At 36.9% G+C, this 18770-nt stretch overlaps 2 protein-coding genes across 4 annotated transcripts; one reads left to right on the top strand and one right to left on the bottom strand.

The window, feature by feature from the left end:
• Positions 1-397: 397 nt before the first annotated feature.
• On the bottom strand, positions 398-12477 carry LIAS (lipoic acid synthetase). 2 transcript variants are annotated; one of them, XM_055588314.1, is made up of 11 exons: positions 12261-12477; positions 10895-11067; positions 9886-9979; positions 9139-9219; positions 7267-7423; positions 7126-7183; positions 5702-5830; positions 3891-4036; positions 3171-3241; positions 2436-2547; positions 398-743 (listed from the first exon to the last, which is right to left on the bottom strand). In XM_055588314.1, exons 1-11 carry the CDS (start codon positions 12471-12473, stop codon positions 691-693), a joined length of 1287 nt encoding a protein of 428 aa, XP_055444289.1. In that variant the 5' UTR covers positions 12474-12477; the 3' UTR covers positions 398-690. The 2 variants fall into 2 exon arrangements, with proteins under 2 accessions (XP_055444289.1, XP_055444291.1); XM_055588316.1 differs by having other exon boundaries at positions 12197-12372.
• RPL9 (ribosomal protein L9) lies at positions 12465-17876 on the top strand. 2 transcript variants are annotated; one of them, XM_055588317.1, is made up of 8 exons: positions 12465-12483; positions 12911-12957; positions 13047-13162; positions 13766-13861; positions 15644-15776; positions 16528-16608; positions 16822-16936; positions 17161-17876. In XM_055588317.1, exons 2-7 carry the CDS (start codon positions 12912-12914, stop codon positions 16926-16928), a joined length of 579 nt encoding a protein of 192 aa, XP_055444292.1. In that variant the 5' UTR covers positions 12465-12483; position 12911; the 3' UTR covers positions 16929-16936; positions 17161-17876. The 2 variants fall into 2 exon arrangements, with proteins under 2 accessions (XP_055444292.1, XP_055444293.1); XM_055588318.1 differs by having other exon boundaries at positions 12476-12504.
• The last annotated feature ends 894 nt before the right edge of the window (positions 17877-18770 follow it).

The raw sequence follows: 18770 nt of genomic DNA, 5'->3' as shown, positions 1-18770 counted from the left end.
TGAGTTCTACTACTTAGGAAAGAAATTCCTCACTCAGGTCATTACTATGATAGAACACAATCACCTCACCAGAGTGATGTAAGTTGAATAAAAGGAATAAGTGGACAGTGTATGTGATGTAGCAAATATTATAAAAGTTAATATTTTATTCTTAGGTTATATTTCCCCATCTTGGACAACATCATGGTCTTGGTTTCATAGAAGTCCTAAACAAGTAATCAATGTAGAATTATGTTGTAGGTCTAAAACAGTTGTTATCTATATGAAGGGTCTACACTGAAATTCTTAAGCCTTTCTAAATTATTCCAGTGATGTTTTTGCTAAACAGACATAATCTCAAGTCTATACTGTTTCATCACAGTGTCATTTTCCAGAAATGAAAGGTGACAATGATATATAGAGGCTCAAAGATTTTCTAAGTTTTTAATGTATTATTTAAGTTAATGATAAACTCTTACAAAGACATTTTATGGTTATAACATAACAAGCAATTGTTTACTGGGACAAACAAGATATGCTAAAAGACAAATGCATTATTATAGTTAAATATGCATATCTTAATTGACATTTTTCTTAAAACAAAAAAAATTAGGATATATGCACTGAATTCTAGGCATTATACCATCACTTCTGTTAACAACTGGAGTGAAACTTCCAAAATTATCATGATCTTGAATGTCTTGTTAAATGTTACAGGGCTTTTGTTTTTCTTTTAGCCACTAGATTTTTCAGGAAAAATTCACCTATTTAGGAAAAATAAAAAAAATATATTAGTATCAATTTTAGGTATAGATTTCAGAATAATTATACTTCTGTGTTTCCCTTTAAAGAAGACTTCTGTATTTATTGGTGTTTCCTTCTCAATTCTCAATGTCAATTTTCTAACCCCACAGATCCCCCACATCTTTGGCTCTTTCCTCAACCATAATGATCATTATTCTTAAAAGACTTTTTCTATCACTACAATTTCTACCATTTTTATTTTGAGTAACTCAACATATTATAAAGGGTGACCCTATCGTATCTAAGGTGCATTTATTCTACTTTATCTGCAGTATCTATTCCTCATCACTGATAAAGTATTGCTGTTGGTTGGCACAGTTATTTCAGAGAGCAATTCGGCTACATTATTAGCCTAGATTCGATATTTATAAAATGGAGACCTTGTTGCAGTTGAGCAAATTCATTTGATGGAATCTCTTTAACTTATTCCCCTCTAGGGCAGCAAGAGCTCTTCACTTATAATGGGCTTGCATTCTCTCCACACTCTACGATGTGCCTGTACACTAAATTAGCTAGTTAGAGGAGGGCACTTTCACTTTTCAGGTCTTAAGGTTCCACTTAGTCTCTGGCTGTTACACCACGGCTCAGTGCTTAACACCAGAGCTCAGTACTCCAGGCCCAACATTATGAGGAGTCTGATGAACTTCTCTGTCATCTTAATGTTGTTGTTTAGTCACTTAGTTGTGTCTGATTCTTTTGTGACCCCATGGACTGTAGCCCAGCAGACTCCTCTGTCCATGGGATTTCCTAGGCAAGAACACTGGAGTGGGCTGCCATTCCCTTCTCCAGGGGGTCTTCTGAGTAGAATGCAATGACTGTGATGTGTACATAATCACCAAGAATCCCAAGGCTCGTAACCTAGCCAAGTAACGGAGAGAATAATCCCTGCTGTCCCATGCTTTACCTCAATCTGATAAGAACCTAACCATATTATCATCTGATAATATCCTAATCCATCTGAATCTAAGGCTTTGTTCTTCTACTGGTAATTTTAAAGAAGTTTAAAAGTTTATAATTCACTTACTTGTAAAAGTGAGAAATTTGCCTTAGCAAAAAACAAAACAAAACAAAAACCAACAAAAACTCCTTTCAAATGATATTATTCTACTTTAACCACCCTGGAAGTTGCTGTTGGTCCTATTCTTTATATATATTTTTAGCTTCCCAGCAGCACTGCTTGAAGAAGAATAAATCATTTATAATTATTGATTTCCAAAGTTCCCACAGTCTGTCAATCAGCTCAAATTCTTGGGTTTTATAATCAAGATAAGCTGTTGCTAGTTCATTAAAAAAGTCTTCAATTTCTTTACAGAACACACTGAATATTACACCTAAACATTAATTTTTACAATCAGAATTTATGCCTAATTTAAACATACTAGGATTAGACTTCAACATATAACAGTCATTAAAAAGATCTTTAATAGTATAACACAGTTTGGATATATCCAAAAAATAACTATTTGTTTATTCTTGTAATGGCCATTACCACATGACTTTCTCTCTTAAAAAGGCTTTTATTTTCATAAGTCAGCTCAAGCTATTTATCAAAATAAGAGCTGAAATTACAAAGGTAAAAAATCGTATTGTAGCTAGTAAAATTACATTAAAATTATGGACTAAACAGAAGCATGCCCTCCCATTTAACTTACCTGCTTTGTATGAAGAACGGACCAGGGGGCCACTTGCAGTATAATGAAATCCAAGTTCATTTCCTACTTTTTCCCAGTATTTGAACTTTTCAGGAGTAATGTATTCTTCAACCTAGATTTAAAGAATTAATTCTAGATTCTAGAATTTTCCGAAATCATTTTAGTTCTATATGAAAATCTACTTGTTGGCTACTTGGTCAGAACATAATGGTAGTGAATCACAGCGAAGGGGAAACATCAATTTTGTATTACACTAGCTATTCCAAAAGAGAAAGGATCAGTCATGCCTGTAAGATTCCTAAGGATAAGATTGTGTTACTTATCTTGTATCTTCTGCTCAGCACTGTGTCTGGCACATGGTTACTACTCAAGAAAAGTTTTCTCAATGAATGAATAAATGTCTGATATAGAAATAGGGAGACTGGCTTTTCTATCTTTCTTCACCTCTGGCTCTCATATAATTCTAAAACAAATCACAAGATTGGCAGGAGTGATATGAATGTACTTCCCAACTTAAAAGTTTTTTTCCTATAGGTCATTTTAGTAAGACAATATTGAGGGCAGCAAATAAGTGCCAGCATAGCCGCTTTATGCAGATAATAAAATGGAACTGGAACTCAGACATATACATGGAACATTACACTAAAAAGCCAGCAGCTTCTGAATTTTACCTATAGAAAATAAAGATATAATTCAAACTACCAAGAAACATTTGGCAACTTATGGTAGTTGTACCTTAAGGTGGCGCTTTGTTGGCTGCATATATTGTCCTAAAGTCAAACAGTCCACATCTGCCTCACGAAGTGCTATAGGAAAAAAAGCACACATTATATGAGCAGATTTTTTAAAGTGCTATCTGTATTCATTGCTGTAAAAAGTAGCTTTTAATTATCATTTGAATTTATTACTCTTTGAACCAATAGATAACTGCAAGTTGGCCAAGGACCTTCAGGTAAAAGAAAAGCTTTTATATTTTAAAATTTAAGAAGCTCAAGAATTACAAAGTAAACAGATTTAATAGACTAAAAGTCAAAAGCACACCATGTTATGTAACAATGCTATAAGTAAGCACTTTCTCAAAGGCCTGGATTCATCTTAGTCATCTTTGAGTCGTCAGTGGTTGACAGAGCTCCTGGTACCTGGCTGGCACTCAAAAATTGTCTTGACTGGACAAGAAAAGCAAACAAAAATCATGTTTTTAGTTGATGAAAGGGTAAGGAATAAAATGGGATGCAAATTCCATATTCTAAGCATCCTGTACATCATTCCATAAAGTTTTAAGAACACATTCTTCCTTTCCTTTCTATGCTGCTGTTTACAACCATATCCTGAATTTTTGTTCTCACTAGCACTTTCACTGAGACTATGGAGAAAGCATACCAGGTTTTCCAAAGTGGGATTCCTGCTATCACTCAAGTTAAATGGAACAGAGTTTTCATTTTTAAATTTCTTTACCTTTCATCGTGGCATATATTTGCTCATCATTCTCACCTAAACCCAACATAATAGATGTTTTAGAAATAACATCAGGTCGAACCTCCTTGGCATGTTTTAGTACACGTAGAGACTGGTCAAAATTGGCCCGGGGATCACGAACTTTCCTTGAAAACAGCAGAGCTGTTGTCAGCAAGAATAACCACAAGCTCAAGTAAGTACATAATTATGCAAGCAACCTGAAAGACCAGGAAGGTACATTCTGGACATCACGCTGCATCATATGGTTCAATGGTAGCATTTGTGCACAAATGTCTAACTGTTACTTTGAGAAAGAAAATAAGCCTTCACTAGGCCCCCAGTTCTGTTGACTTTTCAGGCCTTTCAAGCCTGGGGCAGAGAAAATGAGAACAGAAGTAATGAATGAAGTAATTCAGTTTATGAATTACTCATTGAGAAACCAGGATTCTGAAGCCAGAGAATGAGTGATTATAAGGGTAACTGAGAGAAGGGGGAAAACATGGAAGAAAATTTCGATACTGAACAAAGAAAAAACTGTTTAACCTGAACCATTTCAGAGGATTGAAACTTTTATGTTCATTTCTTTTCTAAAGACTAAGCTGCCCTCTGCTGGTAAGGATACAGCATTGACATCTCTTAGGTTAAAAAAAAATGCATGATTCTGGAATTTTCACTGGAAAGGATAATGTTTTTTAAATGAAAACAGAGAAACTGGCACCCACTGGTGGTGGGATCATAAGATATGACAAGGCTGGAACAGGCTGTGTGCTTGACTTCAACAGGGGACAAACCACCAAGTTTTAAATGGATAAAGGCCCAAAGGACACAGTTGCTGACGTTAAATTGCATTCATTTGAACTCTAATGTACCTTTCTTCTGTGTAACTGATCTGTTGTTATGGTTGCTATGTTTAATCAGAGACCAGTTCACACAGGAGGAGAGGGAACAAATTTATGAATTTAAAAGTAACCACAATACTGATAATAAGGAATATACTTTTTGAAAGTATTTCTCCACTGAATTTAAATTATGCTCCCTAATACAGTTATGATTTAGCAGAAATGCTGGTTATTGTTTACCATACTTCTTTCTATGATACAGAATAATGTGTAGAACCTAATAAAATCACTACCAAATGCTTTACTAAACTAATGAAAATGAATGTATAATCTTGCCTGAAATTTTTTATTTTTCTGAAATATGAATAGTTATTGATACAGAACAACAATGTGTAATTATTCCTAACTACTAAAATTACTACGAAGAGTAAGAGAGCACAGTACCTACTTTTTTAAAAGAGATTTAAAATACATCTGAATGATACCATTTTTTTCTTCAGCATCATTTACTGCATATATTATTGTCAAATGCATTGTTATATGTCCTTTTTTAGAACTACAATCAATTGCTCTTTTATAATATTTTTCTTTTTGAAAATTGTTCTTTGGGGAAAAAATCCCAGCTCATCAGCACTTGCAATACTTTACCAAAAAAAGGAAAGCAAAAAAGATGCTAGTTATGTTTGTATGCGTATACCAAAACATATACACACATGTATAAATATGTAAGTATATAGACACTGAGATGTAAGTAATTGATATTACCAGGTGGAAATACGGAAGATGTTTATACTCTTTTTGTTGTCTATATTTTCTAATTTTTCTGTACTAGACACATATATTTTTTTAAAAAACACCTTTTTGTTTTAAAAAGAGAGTTCACTTTATAGAATTACAACATTCTCCCCTGAAAAAAAGTATAGCAGATTTGACCCTCCAAACTTCCCAACATTACTCAATACGTGAAATCACCTCTGTAATTCTGGAACTGTTTCTACATTATGTGCATATACATCTAATCCTGACAGGGCAACTTTTTCTATCGCTTTAAGATCTCCTCGGAAATCAGGGGTGAGACATTCCACAAGAATTTTTGGATTCCTATAGTGAAAAAGAGATAGGTATCAATCACACTGAGGAAAAGAATTGACAAAACTTGCTCAAAATAGAAATCATCAGTATGCATTCAGTATCAGTTTCAACACAGTAAGCTTCAGAATCTTGCCAAGAACAGCACGAGCAGACAAGTGCTTATATATGAACTGCTAAATAAAAACGGTGACAACCCAGAACATCAGATAACATGTACACTGTGGTTAAAACACATCTGCTTGCAAACAATGATCAGAATACATTTTGGGATTACATAAACTTTTAAACTTTATTAAAAGTTGTTTGAAGAAATTAAAATATAAAGTATTAAATATAAAATAAATTATATTTTTAAGAAAGTAAATTAGGATACCTCTTATGTGAATATAAAGTGATTGCCTTAATTTTGATTTCTTTTAAAATTCATGAATAATGCCCTCCTCCCTTCCTCTAGGTAAAATATTTCACAAGTGCTCTGGGCTTTAAAACCTATCTTCTGAGTTGCTGAGTCATGAGCTTTGCTTAAATGAAATACAAGCCAAACATTAATCTTTCTATTTATACTAGGCATTCAAGCATTAAAGTATGAACTAGGTAATAGAGCTGTTCCCTTTGACAAGCAGTAGAAATGACTGAGAAACTAATAAACTTTTTCACAAACCAAACTGCAACTTTTTTTTTTGGAGTTGTTTTATGAGAGAACAGATGTAGAAAGCACCACATCACACCCTCTCATGGATTCAAGAGATGCTGAAAGAACACATCCTGTAACTCACTGTTTCATTGCAAGGAGGGACCCACTGGTAGTTTGTGAAATCAATTTTATGGGTGGAACAGCCAAACTTTTTTGAAATGAACTATTAAAAAAAACAAATAGAAAATATTGGGGGAATCAGGGCAAAAACATTTACTGAGTGTGCTAGGTGCCAGACTAGTTCTGAGCTGTAGGAAATAAGCATAAACTCCTTTTTAAAGGCTTTTAAAATAAAATTTACATATTAATAAAATGTGAGTTATGGGTAAAATCCCCAGGGTATGTCAACATCAATAAAATTTATATTATGATTACATATTTTAACAATGTGGGCGTTTATCTCATCCTAACTTCTCCTAGATGATGATTTATTCAGTTCAGTCCTGGGAAGACTTTAATTTCCAGCAGATTATAAAATGGGTTTACAACCCCCTGCAAAAGGTTAGTAACCACTGCTTTAAGTTAACCTTAAAAAAACCTTAAATAAACTGAATTTAGTATGGGTCAACAAAAGTCCCTAAATTACACAAGCAAATGCAAAAACAAGTACCTTTCCTTTAAGTAAGATACAGTCTTTGCAAAGTGCTCAGCTCCTCCATCAGGCATATCTGGAATCAAGAGAATCCACTGCTTAAGATGACGTCACAGCTTAATAAGTCAATTTAAGAAGAGGTAATGATGTCGCACTAACCATCTCGATCCACAGACGTCAGGACAACATAATCCAGACCCCACTCTGCAATTGCCTTTGCAGTATTGTAGGGCTCATTGGCATCCAGTGGAGGTGGATTTCTTGCAGTCTTAACAGAACAAAATCTACAACCTCTTGTACATGTGTCACCCATCAACTAGAATAGAGATGTTACAGTTTAAATCAAATAAACAAATGACTTTGAAGAATATAATCGTAAGGGAATAAAACTGCAAGGAATGAACAAATTTTGACCCTGTTTATATGAAATTTTAAACATTCAAAGCTAAACAATATAGTTAAGGAATACAAACATATATGGTGAAACAAGAAAGAAAAGGAAACAATAAACTTAGAATAAGGAGTAGTGTTAAGGGAAAAAAAAAGGGGATGGGATCAAGAACGGATGAAAAACTAATGTTCTGTTCTCAAACTGGAGGTATCAGGGTATTTGCATTTTGGTAGTCTTCATAACTTACACATAGGTTATAAAAATTCTTTTATATCTATTTAATTTTAACAAAAATGATGTTAAAAGAAACAAAATATTCAATTAACCTATCAATATGCAGATCTCTGTGGAAGTTAAACAGAAGGCATAGCTCCCTCTTGTTAAACAGATGAAAGAGAAAAACACATAAAAAGTTAGTAACGGGATTCCCTGCTGTTTCTCCAGGACACTGCTTCTGCTGCCATGGGTCACTACCATGCTCTACCCCTCACCAAGCACAGCCACTGCAGATGTTTTGGAGCCACTGGAGTCTCAAAGCCCTGTGGTAGGGGTTTTGATTTGAGGCAGAAAGCAATTCTTTCCCTTTATGTTTAACTCACTCAGAAAGAACTCACTGCAATGGTAATTAGGCCCATCATCTCACAGAATGTTACTGAAACAATGAAACCTCCCAGGAGTCACTATGCACCAATAGTGATCATGGAGAGCAGGCAAGGGATAAAACCAGAAATTTTCATCAGGGAGTATTCAGAATAACTCCTTCCTTCAAGAAGTGATGTTGCATAACTTAGAAAAGCTCTTGGGCTGGCTCTGTATTATTCTAGAAGGAGCTCTATCTCACACGAATCTCCAGTTTCTCATGTAAATAGTCTCTTGCTGGTATAACTCATTTATAAGACATTCCCCAGGCAAGTATAACTTAAAGCTAGACATAATTTAGATTTAACCCAATATTTCAATCTTTTTGTATGAATAAATATGGTAGACTGCATTGTTAATTCCATTTCTTACTCCATCATATTAAGACCGTATATTTTACCCATTGCCATGTAACTTGCAGGGCCCACCTTCTGAGGGAGGAACTTAGGCCTCTACTCCCATTGATGTCTGGCTTGGCCATGTAACTTATTTTGGCCAATAGAATGACAGCAGGCATGACCAAGCACAAGCCTCAAATGTGCATGGATGCTTGGCTTGCCCTCTTGTGGTCCTTCCATCCTCTGTGATAAGAATATCCTTGGCAAGCAGCTGGTCCAAGAATAAAGCTCTGCAGAGGAGACCTGAGCTCAACCTACTTCCTGGAGTCCAGTTTAGCACATTCAAGATCAGATGATCATGGGCTAACTGAAAGGCCCATGAGAGGGAAATATAAATTAATAGAAGAGGTAGTTCAAGGTAGCACATAATTAATTATTATATTCTATCAGGTAGATGGAAGAATCAATAACAGACTTATTCAGAGAAAGGTGAGATGGTAACAAGCTAGATTATTCCGTCAAGTTTCCCCCTCACCACAAACTCATATGTAGCAAAAAATATCATATTTTTTGAGCCTCAAAATGAACATTTGTAGGAAAAAGACATAAAACATTTCCTTTCGGTTTCTAAACTAAAACTCTGGAATTTGAGGGTGGCTTTACCATGATTGTGGCTGTGGCGGTAGCATATTCTCCACCTCCCCAGCACTCTCCAATATTGGGACATCGAGCTTCCTCACACACCTATGAGCAAGAGGGAACTGAATACAATCAGGTTGAAAATATTTACCAATTGAGCAAATAAGTCATCAGACATTTTATACTATCCATTCTTTATATAGTATGGTAAAAAATTCACTATTTGGAAATGCCGTTAAACTGCCAAACCACGCAGATATTAGGATTCTATTTTTATTTCTTTTTTTTCTTTTCTTTTTTTTTTTTTTTAGGATTCTATTTTTAAATTAAAAACTATGAATGCATATGTTTCATATGTACAAATAAAAAAGTCTGCAAGGGTATATGTTGAATAGTTAAAGTGGTATAACAAACATTTGAGATTTCATATAGTATGTTTCATATTTAATATATCCTTTCCAACAAGCATGTACTTAATTTGTAATACAAAACAAACAAAAATTCTCATTCCCTAAATGGCAGAAAAAAATTTTTTGGTTTGTACTATTAAATAAGTGGCTAAGAAATACAATTACTTTTTGCTTCTTTTGCATGGAAAATAACTTTTAAATCTATTTCCATTACTGAGAGTAATGTGAAAACACCTTTATTTACTTTCCTTGCTATTTTCAATATGTATTTTATTAATTTTCAAGTTATATATGCATAGAAAAATTATGTCTTCTGGTAATGAGGGATACTTAACCCTTAACAGTAAGTAAGAAAACTTACTGTGTGAAGATTTAAATTCCGCAAAGTGTTTTTCAGTTTATTATAATTTTTCCCCATAGGAATCTCTGTTTTTAGCCATGGAGGTAGTCTTAACCTGCAGAAAGCCAAAATAACTATATGTTAACAAATATGTTCTTAAATAAGCACACAGTTTTGAAGTTACTTTGCTCTATTATGATGACCAATTGGGAATTTTCCCCCTGTAATCCTGGAATGATTCTTTTAATTTCTGCCATAGGAGATAACAGAATCAAACTTAGATTTGCTCAAACCACTTTAGAAAACACTCATAACTGTGTCTATCAGGGCACTTTGCTCATGTCTTTGTTTTGCAAAGGCACAGAGGAATACCATCTTTTTTTTAAAAAAAAGAGCTTTTGAAACATCTCATTCCCTAATGAATAATACTGACAAAAAGTTCTGTATTTGTTCAGATTAAGAAGAGACCCCACAAGTGAACTTTCTGCTCTTCGATTTTGATAGGTGTTAAATGGAAAAAAATCTAAAATTTGGAGTAAAGACTACATATCCTCAGGTTTCCCTTGACTTCCACCCACTTGTAGTCTAGAAGTTGCTGGGTAAAGTATTTCCCAAAACAATTGGTGCTCTGCACTAAATTCTCTTACCATTCTTTTAAACTAAGGCATGCTATCCTTGCTAGGAGAAACAACAAGTTAGATCATCAGCACCCAGTAACAATGAAAACCTTATCGAAGTGTAACAGACTAATATCAAGGTGATAATCTTTGCTCTCTGAAGACACTTGTTGCTGGATGGACAAAGGGAGATGGTGGTGTAGGATGGATAAGTGATAGCAAGGCCATCAAAGGACAGAGAGAAAAGAAAATTTCACCTATTTGCCTATTCTATGTTAGTTATCAGTTCTTTCTAATGATTTTTAGCTAAATTTAATAAGCTGATTAAAAATGTATTTCAGGGTTTGGTTATATCTGAAAATGATGCACTATGAAGAAATGGGATGTTAAAATTACCCCAAATTTTCAATTACCTTTCTCCTTTCTGGCGTTTTAAATTTCCTTTATATTCATCCCAGGTACTCTTGTCGGCCAGATTACCAGATATAAATTCTTGAAGGTCTGGTCCACTCTGTAAAAATTCCTTTTTTTCATCTGGCAGGAAACTTACTTCTCTGACAGGGCTGCATAAATATCTTCCAAATACCTAAACAAAGGGTTCATTATGACATTTATTTAGTTTGCTGTTGTCACTAAGTCATGTCTGACTCTTTTGCAACCCCATGGACTATAGCCACCAGGCTCCTCTGTCCATGGGATTTCCCAGGCAAAAATTTATTTAGAAGAGTTAGTAATAACTTAGTTTTAACCTATTTACATAGCTAAAAGGAAGAGTGGCAAGAGACCTGATTTCAGAAATTAAAATGTTAAACTGTTTACAAGCTCTGTGTCGAAGCTTAGAATCTAAGGTTAAGGAGGACCCAAAGGGAACAAAACAAAGCTAAAGAAGAATAGGAATTAACTATTTCTGTCTAGATTTAAAATAGATTTGGAAACTTCTGGAACTGGCTAACAAAACATGCCACACTTTATCCGTATCAGGACTAAAAGTCTGTCTTTCAAGTTTAAACTGCAATAACAGGAGAAGATGCTACAGATTTGAATTTTCTATTCCTGACGAGTTAAGGACGTTTAAATAAAATCTGAAGTAAATTATCTCTGCTTTGGGCTTTGGATAAACACATGTGTTAAAACTTAAGAGGTTTAAGGTTTAACCCAGCTGATTTCAGAGAACTTGAAGTAGGGAAACCAAACTTACTATTCCAATTTTCTACGTTACATTCTGTGTTTGATCAAAGAAGTCACTCAATATATATTTGTTGACCAAAAGAAGCAGTCAGCTTCTGGATCTGAACACACACATGGACAAGACAGCCAAAATACCATAAAACTCAAAGAGTTTAAAAAAAAAAAAAAAGTGTGCCTATTAAGATGCTGCACAATTGCTACTGTTCTCGCCCAGGTCTTCCGCTCAAGCTTACAGCACAGATTTGGGTTCTAATTGCCCAAACCGGTGTCTAGTACAAATCACTGATATGCAAGGAAAAAAAAAAGAAGACACCTCTCAGCGTCAGCCAGAGATAGCTACAAACAAATCACTACCAGAGACTTAACTTCGTGGGGGTGTCTGAAGAATTAGACGATACCACACGAAAAATGTTTAGAACAAAACCTGGCTAGAAGTAAACATTCAATAAATGCTGGCATTATTGGACGCTCTAAAAGGATGGAAGCCCTCTACCCTACGCCCGCACCCTGCTTCCCCAGCCGCTCACCCGGGGGCCCACGGTGCGGACCGCGCCCCCGCAGCGTAGAGACATCTTGCTGTTTTTTTCCTACCAAGGACGAATAATCAGTAATTCCCGGGAAAAGAGAAAAGGACAGACCGTCGCCAAATTTATGACAAGCTGAACCACCCTGACCCGGAGGAACTCGCACAGCTCCGCGATTGGCTGCTTTAGTCTGGCGGCGTCGCGCACTGATGACCCTACACGCAGGCCCCATACGGACTATAAGAGCGTGATGACGAAAGACGCTCTCTCTTTGCCGCATCTACTGCGAGGTGAGGTGGTTTCTGTAAGCGGTGGGCTTTGGGAATCTGAAGCCATCGGCTCTGGGAAGGCCCGCGGCGCGGTTGTGGCCCTCAGGAACTCTATCGTGGTTGTCTCCCCACACAGCGAACGCCATATGAATTTGGTTGCGCTGGAATTCGAGCCCTGTATTGGGCTTTCAGGCCTACCCCAGCTCCTTAGCCTTGCCGGGATGGCGCCAGCTTGACAGGACACCCAGGGATGCGCTGAGCGGGGAGTTCCTCGGTTGGGCTTATAACGTGCGCCTGCGAGCTGCTCCTTCCATACCAGGGCGCAGCGGGGACCGCTGTCGGTTCGGGTCCTCCCGTATTTTTGCCGGCGCTCTCCGGTAGGAGAGGAGCTCCGTGCGGTGGAGTTTGGTCGTTAGCGGCCTTCTTACCCCAAGTGTTTGTGTTTCAGAATGAAGACCATTCTCAGCAACCAGACTGTCGACATCCCAGAAAATGGTACGAGACTTGGTGTTTGCGTTTTTCTTACGTCTTTACTACATGCTCTATACCTTGTTCCGAGGCCTCACGAGTACGTTCTCTCCTAGTCGACATTAACTTGAAGGGACGGACAGTTATTGTGAAGGGCCCCAGAGGCACCCTGCGGAGGGACTTCAATCACATCAATGTAGAACTCAGTCTCCTTGGAAAGAAAAAGAAGAGGGTGAGTTTTTTGTTCGTTTTGGGCACAGTTGCTTGTTTGGAAGGTTGTGATTTGAGAGGAACAAGATGGGTTGCTTTTCAAATTACTACATTGAGATTCTGTGTTTTAGCTTCAAATTGACTCAGTCCAGAATTATAGCTAGTTTCAGTGTTGTTGCTTTAACAAAATTGGAAGATCAAATTCTGAACAAAGTGGATTAGAAAAACTCCTTCCAGACCAGGGTGCAGCGGAGTAGTAATGATTCATAGCAGATCTTAATAATACTGTTAACAAGTTAAGTTTATTTTTTTCCTGATTGTTTTGTAAAAATCTTAGGGAGGCAGCAGTGGGTCTTAAACCTGATAATTTTCCAGGATTGACGTTTAATGCAGCTTGTACCATACTTCTTTTGTTTCTGGGTTGTCGTTCCTTTGTGAAATAGTGTACCTGTAATGCCTAGTGATAAAAATAATTTGAAGTGGTGTTTTTTTTCTTTTGGCAAGTCGTACTTTTTAATTAGGGCAAGTACTAGAATTTACAGTGATCGTTGTGAATAAATGGAGTTTTTTCTAAGCCTGCTTATTTCTGGAAAGAGTTTTCTAAAGTTTTTTTGTTCTGTTACAGCTCCGTGTTGACAAATGGTGGGGAAACAGAAAGGAACTGGCCACTGTTCGCACAATCTGTAGTCACGTACAGAACATGATCAAGGGTGTTACACTGGTAAGCAGATTCCTCAGACTACTTTGTCTTGGAAGGGGGGGTTTCTCAGCTGTACTTTGTGTATGCAACATAAATGTTTGCTGCAGAGAATAGATTATGCATGTAATTTAGTGGTGTACTTGAGCTCTAGTACTTGGGAAGAGGTAATGTTGGCAGATGTGTCCAATAGGCCTTCATGGGTCTTGGGATTAAGTGTTGGGCACACGCACGCGTGTGTATGTGTGTGTGTACAGACCAGGTAGTCTATGATAGTCTGCTAATGGTTTTTCTTTTTTCCTACACAAATTAAGTCTCATTTTCAAGGTGCGTGTTTATAGAAAATTAACACATGGGGTAGACTTTGGTTTCCTGTTCGATGCCTGTCACTTCTACTCTCGTGGGGATAGAAAAAGTTGGATCTAATTTCTGAACTCCATGTCCATTTCCTTAAAAACATATCAGGGTAGGTTCCTTGAGTGTGGGTGCCATTGTATCCTTAATTCTTGCTATCTGGTGTACCTTAGTAATTCAGTATGTTAGCCTCGATGCCCAAGATGAAGGGCTTTGGGGTTCTTTATAGGTGGTTTCTCTACCACTGAGCCACCTGGAAAGGCATCAGGTCACTCGCTCAGTCGTATCCGACTCTTTGCGATCCCATGAATCGCAGCATGCCAGGCCTCCCTGTCCATCACCAGCTCCCAGAGTTCACTGAGACTCAGTGTCCATCAAGTCAGCGATGCCATCCAGCCATCTCATCCTCTGTCATCCCCTTCTCCTCTTGCCCCCAGTCCCTCCCAGCATCAGAGTCTTTTCCAATGAGTCAACTCTTCACATGAGGTGGCCAAAGTACTGGAGTTTCAGCTTTAGCATCATTCCTTCCAAAGAAATCCCAGGGCTGATCTTCAGAATGGACTGGTTGGATCTCCTTGTAGTCCAAGGGACTCTCAAGAGTCTTCTCCAACACCACAGTTCAGAAGCATCAATTCTTCAGCACTCAGCTTTCTTCACAGTCCAACTCTCACATCCATACATGACCACAGGAAAAACCATAGCCTTGACTAGATGGACCTTTGTTGGCAAAGTAATGTCTCTGCTTTTGAATATGCTGTCTAGGTTTGGTCATAACTTTCCTTCCAAGGAGTAAGCGTCTTTTAATTTCACGGCTGCAGTCACCATCTGCAGTGATTTTGGAGCCCAGAAAAATAAAGTCTGCCACTGTTTACACTGTTTCCCCATCTATTTCCCATGAAGTGATGGGACTGGATGCCATGATCTTTGTTTTCTGAATGTTGGGCTTTAAGCCAACTTTTTCACTCTACACTTTCACTTTCATCAAGAAGCTTTTTAGTTCCTCTTCCCTTTCTGCCAAAAGGGTGGTGTCATCTGCATATTTGAGGTTATTGATATTTCTCCCGGCAATCTTGATTCCAGCTTGTGTTGGAAAGGCATAGGCGGTAGTAAAACACTTTTCATTAAGGTGGGCGCTTCGGTCCAGCAAAGAGACAACAGAAACAGATGTTTCAGTGTACAGTTGTTATAAGGCTTGGTGTGGGTGATTTCATAAAACCTTGACATGAGTATGTGAGAACAGTTTTCAGTTTCCTTTGTCATGGAGGAGGAAGTTTTCCTCTAAAGTCTCTGTAGAGATTTTGTCATCCTTTTCTAGGTACAAAGAGGGAGACAACCCTGACAAAATGTAAATATTCCTTTCAAAGGGGCAGTTCCTACTTGGTTTTCAGAGAAAAACTGGGTATCCTGTTCAAATTTCTCAGCATTACTAATAGTTTCTTTATTTAAATCTAGGGTTTCCGTTATAAGATGAGGTCGGTGTATGCCCACTTCCCCATCAACGTTGTTATTCAGGAGAATGGTTCTCTTGTGGAAATTCGAAATTTTTTGGGTGAAAAATATATACGCAGGGTTCGAATGAGGCCAGGTATGATACATAAATTTTTTTTTCTGCTTGTGAAGGCTTAAATATATTTTGGGTTAATTATAGCTAAGGTCAGATTATTTCAGAATTACCCAGTATGGTTAAAGTAGAAGTGCACTTAAAATAGTTCTTCTCTGATACATAATTGATGCTTCTAACATTTAAGCATTAGAAAATTTTAAAACTTAGTGCTCTTTGATTCTGCTTTTTTTTTTCCTATTGAACTTGGGGGGGAGTGGGAGGTCTTGCGCAAGGTTTGTGAGATCTTAGTTCCCCACTACGTATCAAATCCTTGCCCCTTGCATTGGCATCATGGAGGCTTTAACCACTGGATCAGCAGGGAAGTCCCAAAAAATGAGCTTTGACGAATACCAAATGTATACAATAGAAATAAGAAATAAAATTGGAAACAAAGCTTATTTATTTGGTTGAGTCTTAGTTTTTGCTTATTTAGCTATGGAATTCTTAGTCACAACATTCAAACTCTTTAACTTGTAGCATGTGGGAACTAGTTCCCTGACCAGGGATTGAATCCAGTCCCCTTGCATTGACAGCCCAGAGTGTTAGCTACTGTACCACCAGGAAGTCCCAGAAATACAAAATTTGCCCAGATAATTCAGATTCAATTACAAAACAGTTTGATTTGGTGTGTGGAATTTTAAATCAAGTAAATTGCTCCTTAATTTAAATATTTTAAATATTCTACAACTCTTATTTTATGTTGACACTATGCACATGCTCTCTTATATTTTAGGGGTTGCCTGTTCAGTATCTCAAGCCCAGAAAGATGAGTTGATTCTTGAAGGAAATGACATTGAACTTGTGTCAAATTCAGGTTTGTATGTTTACTGTGCATAATTAATGCCTGTAAAATCTTATTTATCTAAATCCTGGAGTTGAATACCTAGTATTTGTTCATTTGGTGAGGGTTGTTGTTTTTTTGTTTTTAATTTTTGGGATCTTAATTAAAAGCTATAAAGTACAGCAGGTGATGAAATACTTGTGATGGGTTTGGCTGATAATTGCCTTATCTTTTTCACCCTTATAGCTGCTTTGATTCAGCAAGCCACCACAGTTAAAAACAAGGATATCAGAAAATTTTTGGATGGTATCTATGTTTCTGAAAAAGGAACAGTTCAGCAGGCTGATGAATAAGATCTCAGGTGGGTTTTTGTAATATCTGTATAATTTGATTGCTTTCAGTTCAGTTCAGTCGCTCAGTCGTCTCCGACTCTTTGCAATTGCTTTAGTTGGGTCTAATTAATTAAGAAACTTAAATGGTAGTTGTAGCAGAGGCAGAAAGCATGTTTTACATGATTGAGAATAAAACTTTTCTGGGCAAGAATATTGATGGAGAATTACAGACTATTTCTTTTCTTTTTTACAGTGATCCTGCTGCAGAAACAAGATAGCAGATGGTTCTATGGACTCAGTTGTGATGTTTTAAAGAGACAATAAAAACTTGATTTGAGATTTTTTCCTACTGATTATCATTTCAAACTATTTGGCCAGTAAGCAGTTAAGTAAATTCTAGTGTGTTAAAAACAATAACAGAAGGAATAGGAGTGGTTGATTGATTTTGTTGTTGTTAGAAAGGTGTTGTTAGCAAGACTTAATGGCATAGGGGGCTTCAAGGAATACCAAGGACATTTCAGGCAAGAGGAATATGGTTATCGTGGGAAGAACTTTCGGAGATCTAATTTTGCAGTGGCACAGATTTGAATATTTGTGAGGCAAATGCCTGAGTCACAGTAACTGAAAAAGCAGCTGAGAAGTGATACTGTCTTAGTAAGAATTAAAAGATGGAGTTAATTTGTATTTATGATAAACATGGTTGCTGTAGTCTAAGGTTCTCTCAGTTATACTCAAATTTCAGCCACATCTACATCCTAGTCTTTGATGGCTTTAAAAAAACTTAAACGTTCCATGTGTCATACTTCAGATATACTACTATACAGTACAGTAGGGTTGCCCCTAAACCTGCAGTCCTCCCCTATCTCATTTGTTAGAAACTCTTAACCATGTAATTTCTCAGGCAAAACATTTAACTTTGTCTTACATACTGTGTCTAGTCCATCAATAAAATCTGTGCGCTTACTAAGATCTTGGTTTAAATAAATGAAATTAATTTTATATTGAGTTAATCATTGGTTTGATAACAGTTAAATTTTTAAGACATGGGTGAAATTGTAAATAAAGATTTTGCTTTGAATTGTTTTGAGATGAGGTTTGGGGTAGGCGTTGGATGATTAAGTTGTCTTTTCCTTTGAGTGACTTTTCAGTGAAGCCTGTTGTGCTCATTCCTCATGTCCATCCTAGCGCACTCTGCTCCAGTTTTTGTCCATAATGTTTATAATGTAAGATTAATAGTTTACTTTGTTGGGTATTGATTATATGCTTTTTTCCTGCTAAGAGTCTAACCTTAATGGGGGGGGGGGTGACCTTGTCTACCCTGGGGTATTCCAAGTTCTTAGAACAGTGTCTGTCATATAGCTGTTTGCTGAGTGATTGGTTCCCACATTGCCAGGGAGATTGAGGTTGTGGAGATTGAGTAATAGTAATGGGCCTCGAAATATGTTTTTAAGGTATCGACAGAATTTTAAAATTGAATTTGAGGGTTGAAACCTCCAAGTGGCAATGTTGCAGAGGGATAAAGGTGTTAGTATTGAAGAGTGTCAGTATATAGGCAGTGGTAGCAGCAATTGGAGTGTGTAACACCAGAAGTGAAGTGTGGAGACTTTAAAGGCTAACTATTGGCAGTCTGGTTGTAGCTGAGGAGTTACTTCAATTTAATAACTTAGATGTGGTAAAGGAAAGTGTAGTTCTCCCCAGAGAAGCTTTCCGTGTTTTCTGTTTACCATGGATGAGCATGTAAGTGCATCCTCAGTTTTGAGGTGTAGCAGTCTACATTTTCTAATGAGAAAACATACTTGGGAGTAAATTGCTCAATTGGCACAGTTTGGGAGGATGGAGGGAGGGGGTGTTGGCAAAACCCAG

The sequence above is a fragment of the Bubalus kerabau genome, chromosome 7, assembly GCF_029407905.1.
Source record: "Bubalus kerabau isolate K-KA32 ecotype Philippines breed swamp buffalo chromosome 7, PCC_UOA_SB_1v2, whole genome shotgun sequence".
NCBI classification, from domain to species: Eukaryota; Metazoa; Chordata; class Mammalia; order Artiodactyla; family Bovidae; genus Bubalus; species Bubalus kerabau.
The sequence above is the reverse complement of the archived record's forward strand: the minus strand, read 5'-3'. Positions and strand labels throughout refer to the sequence as shown.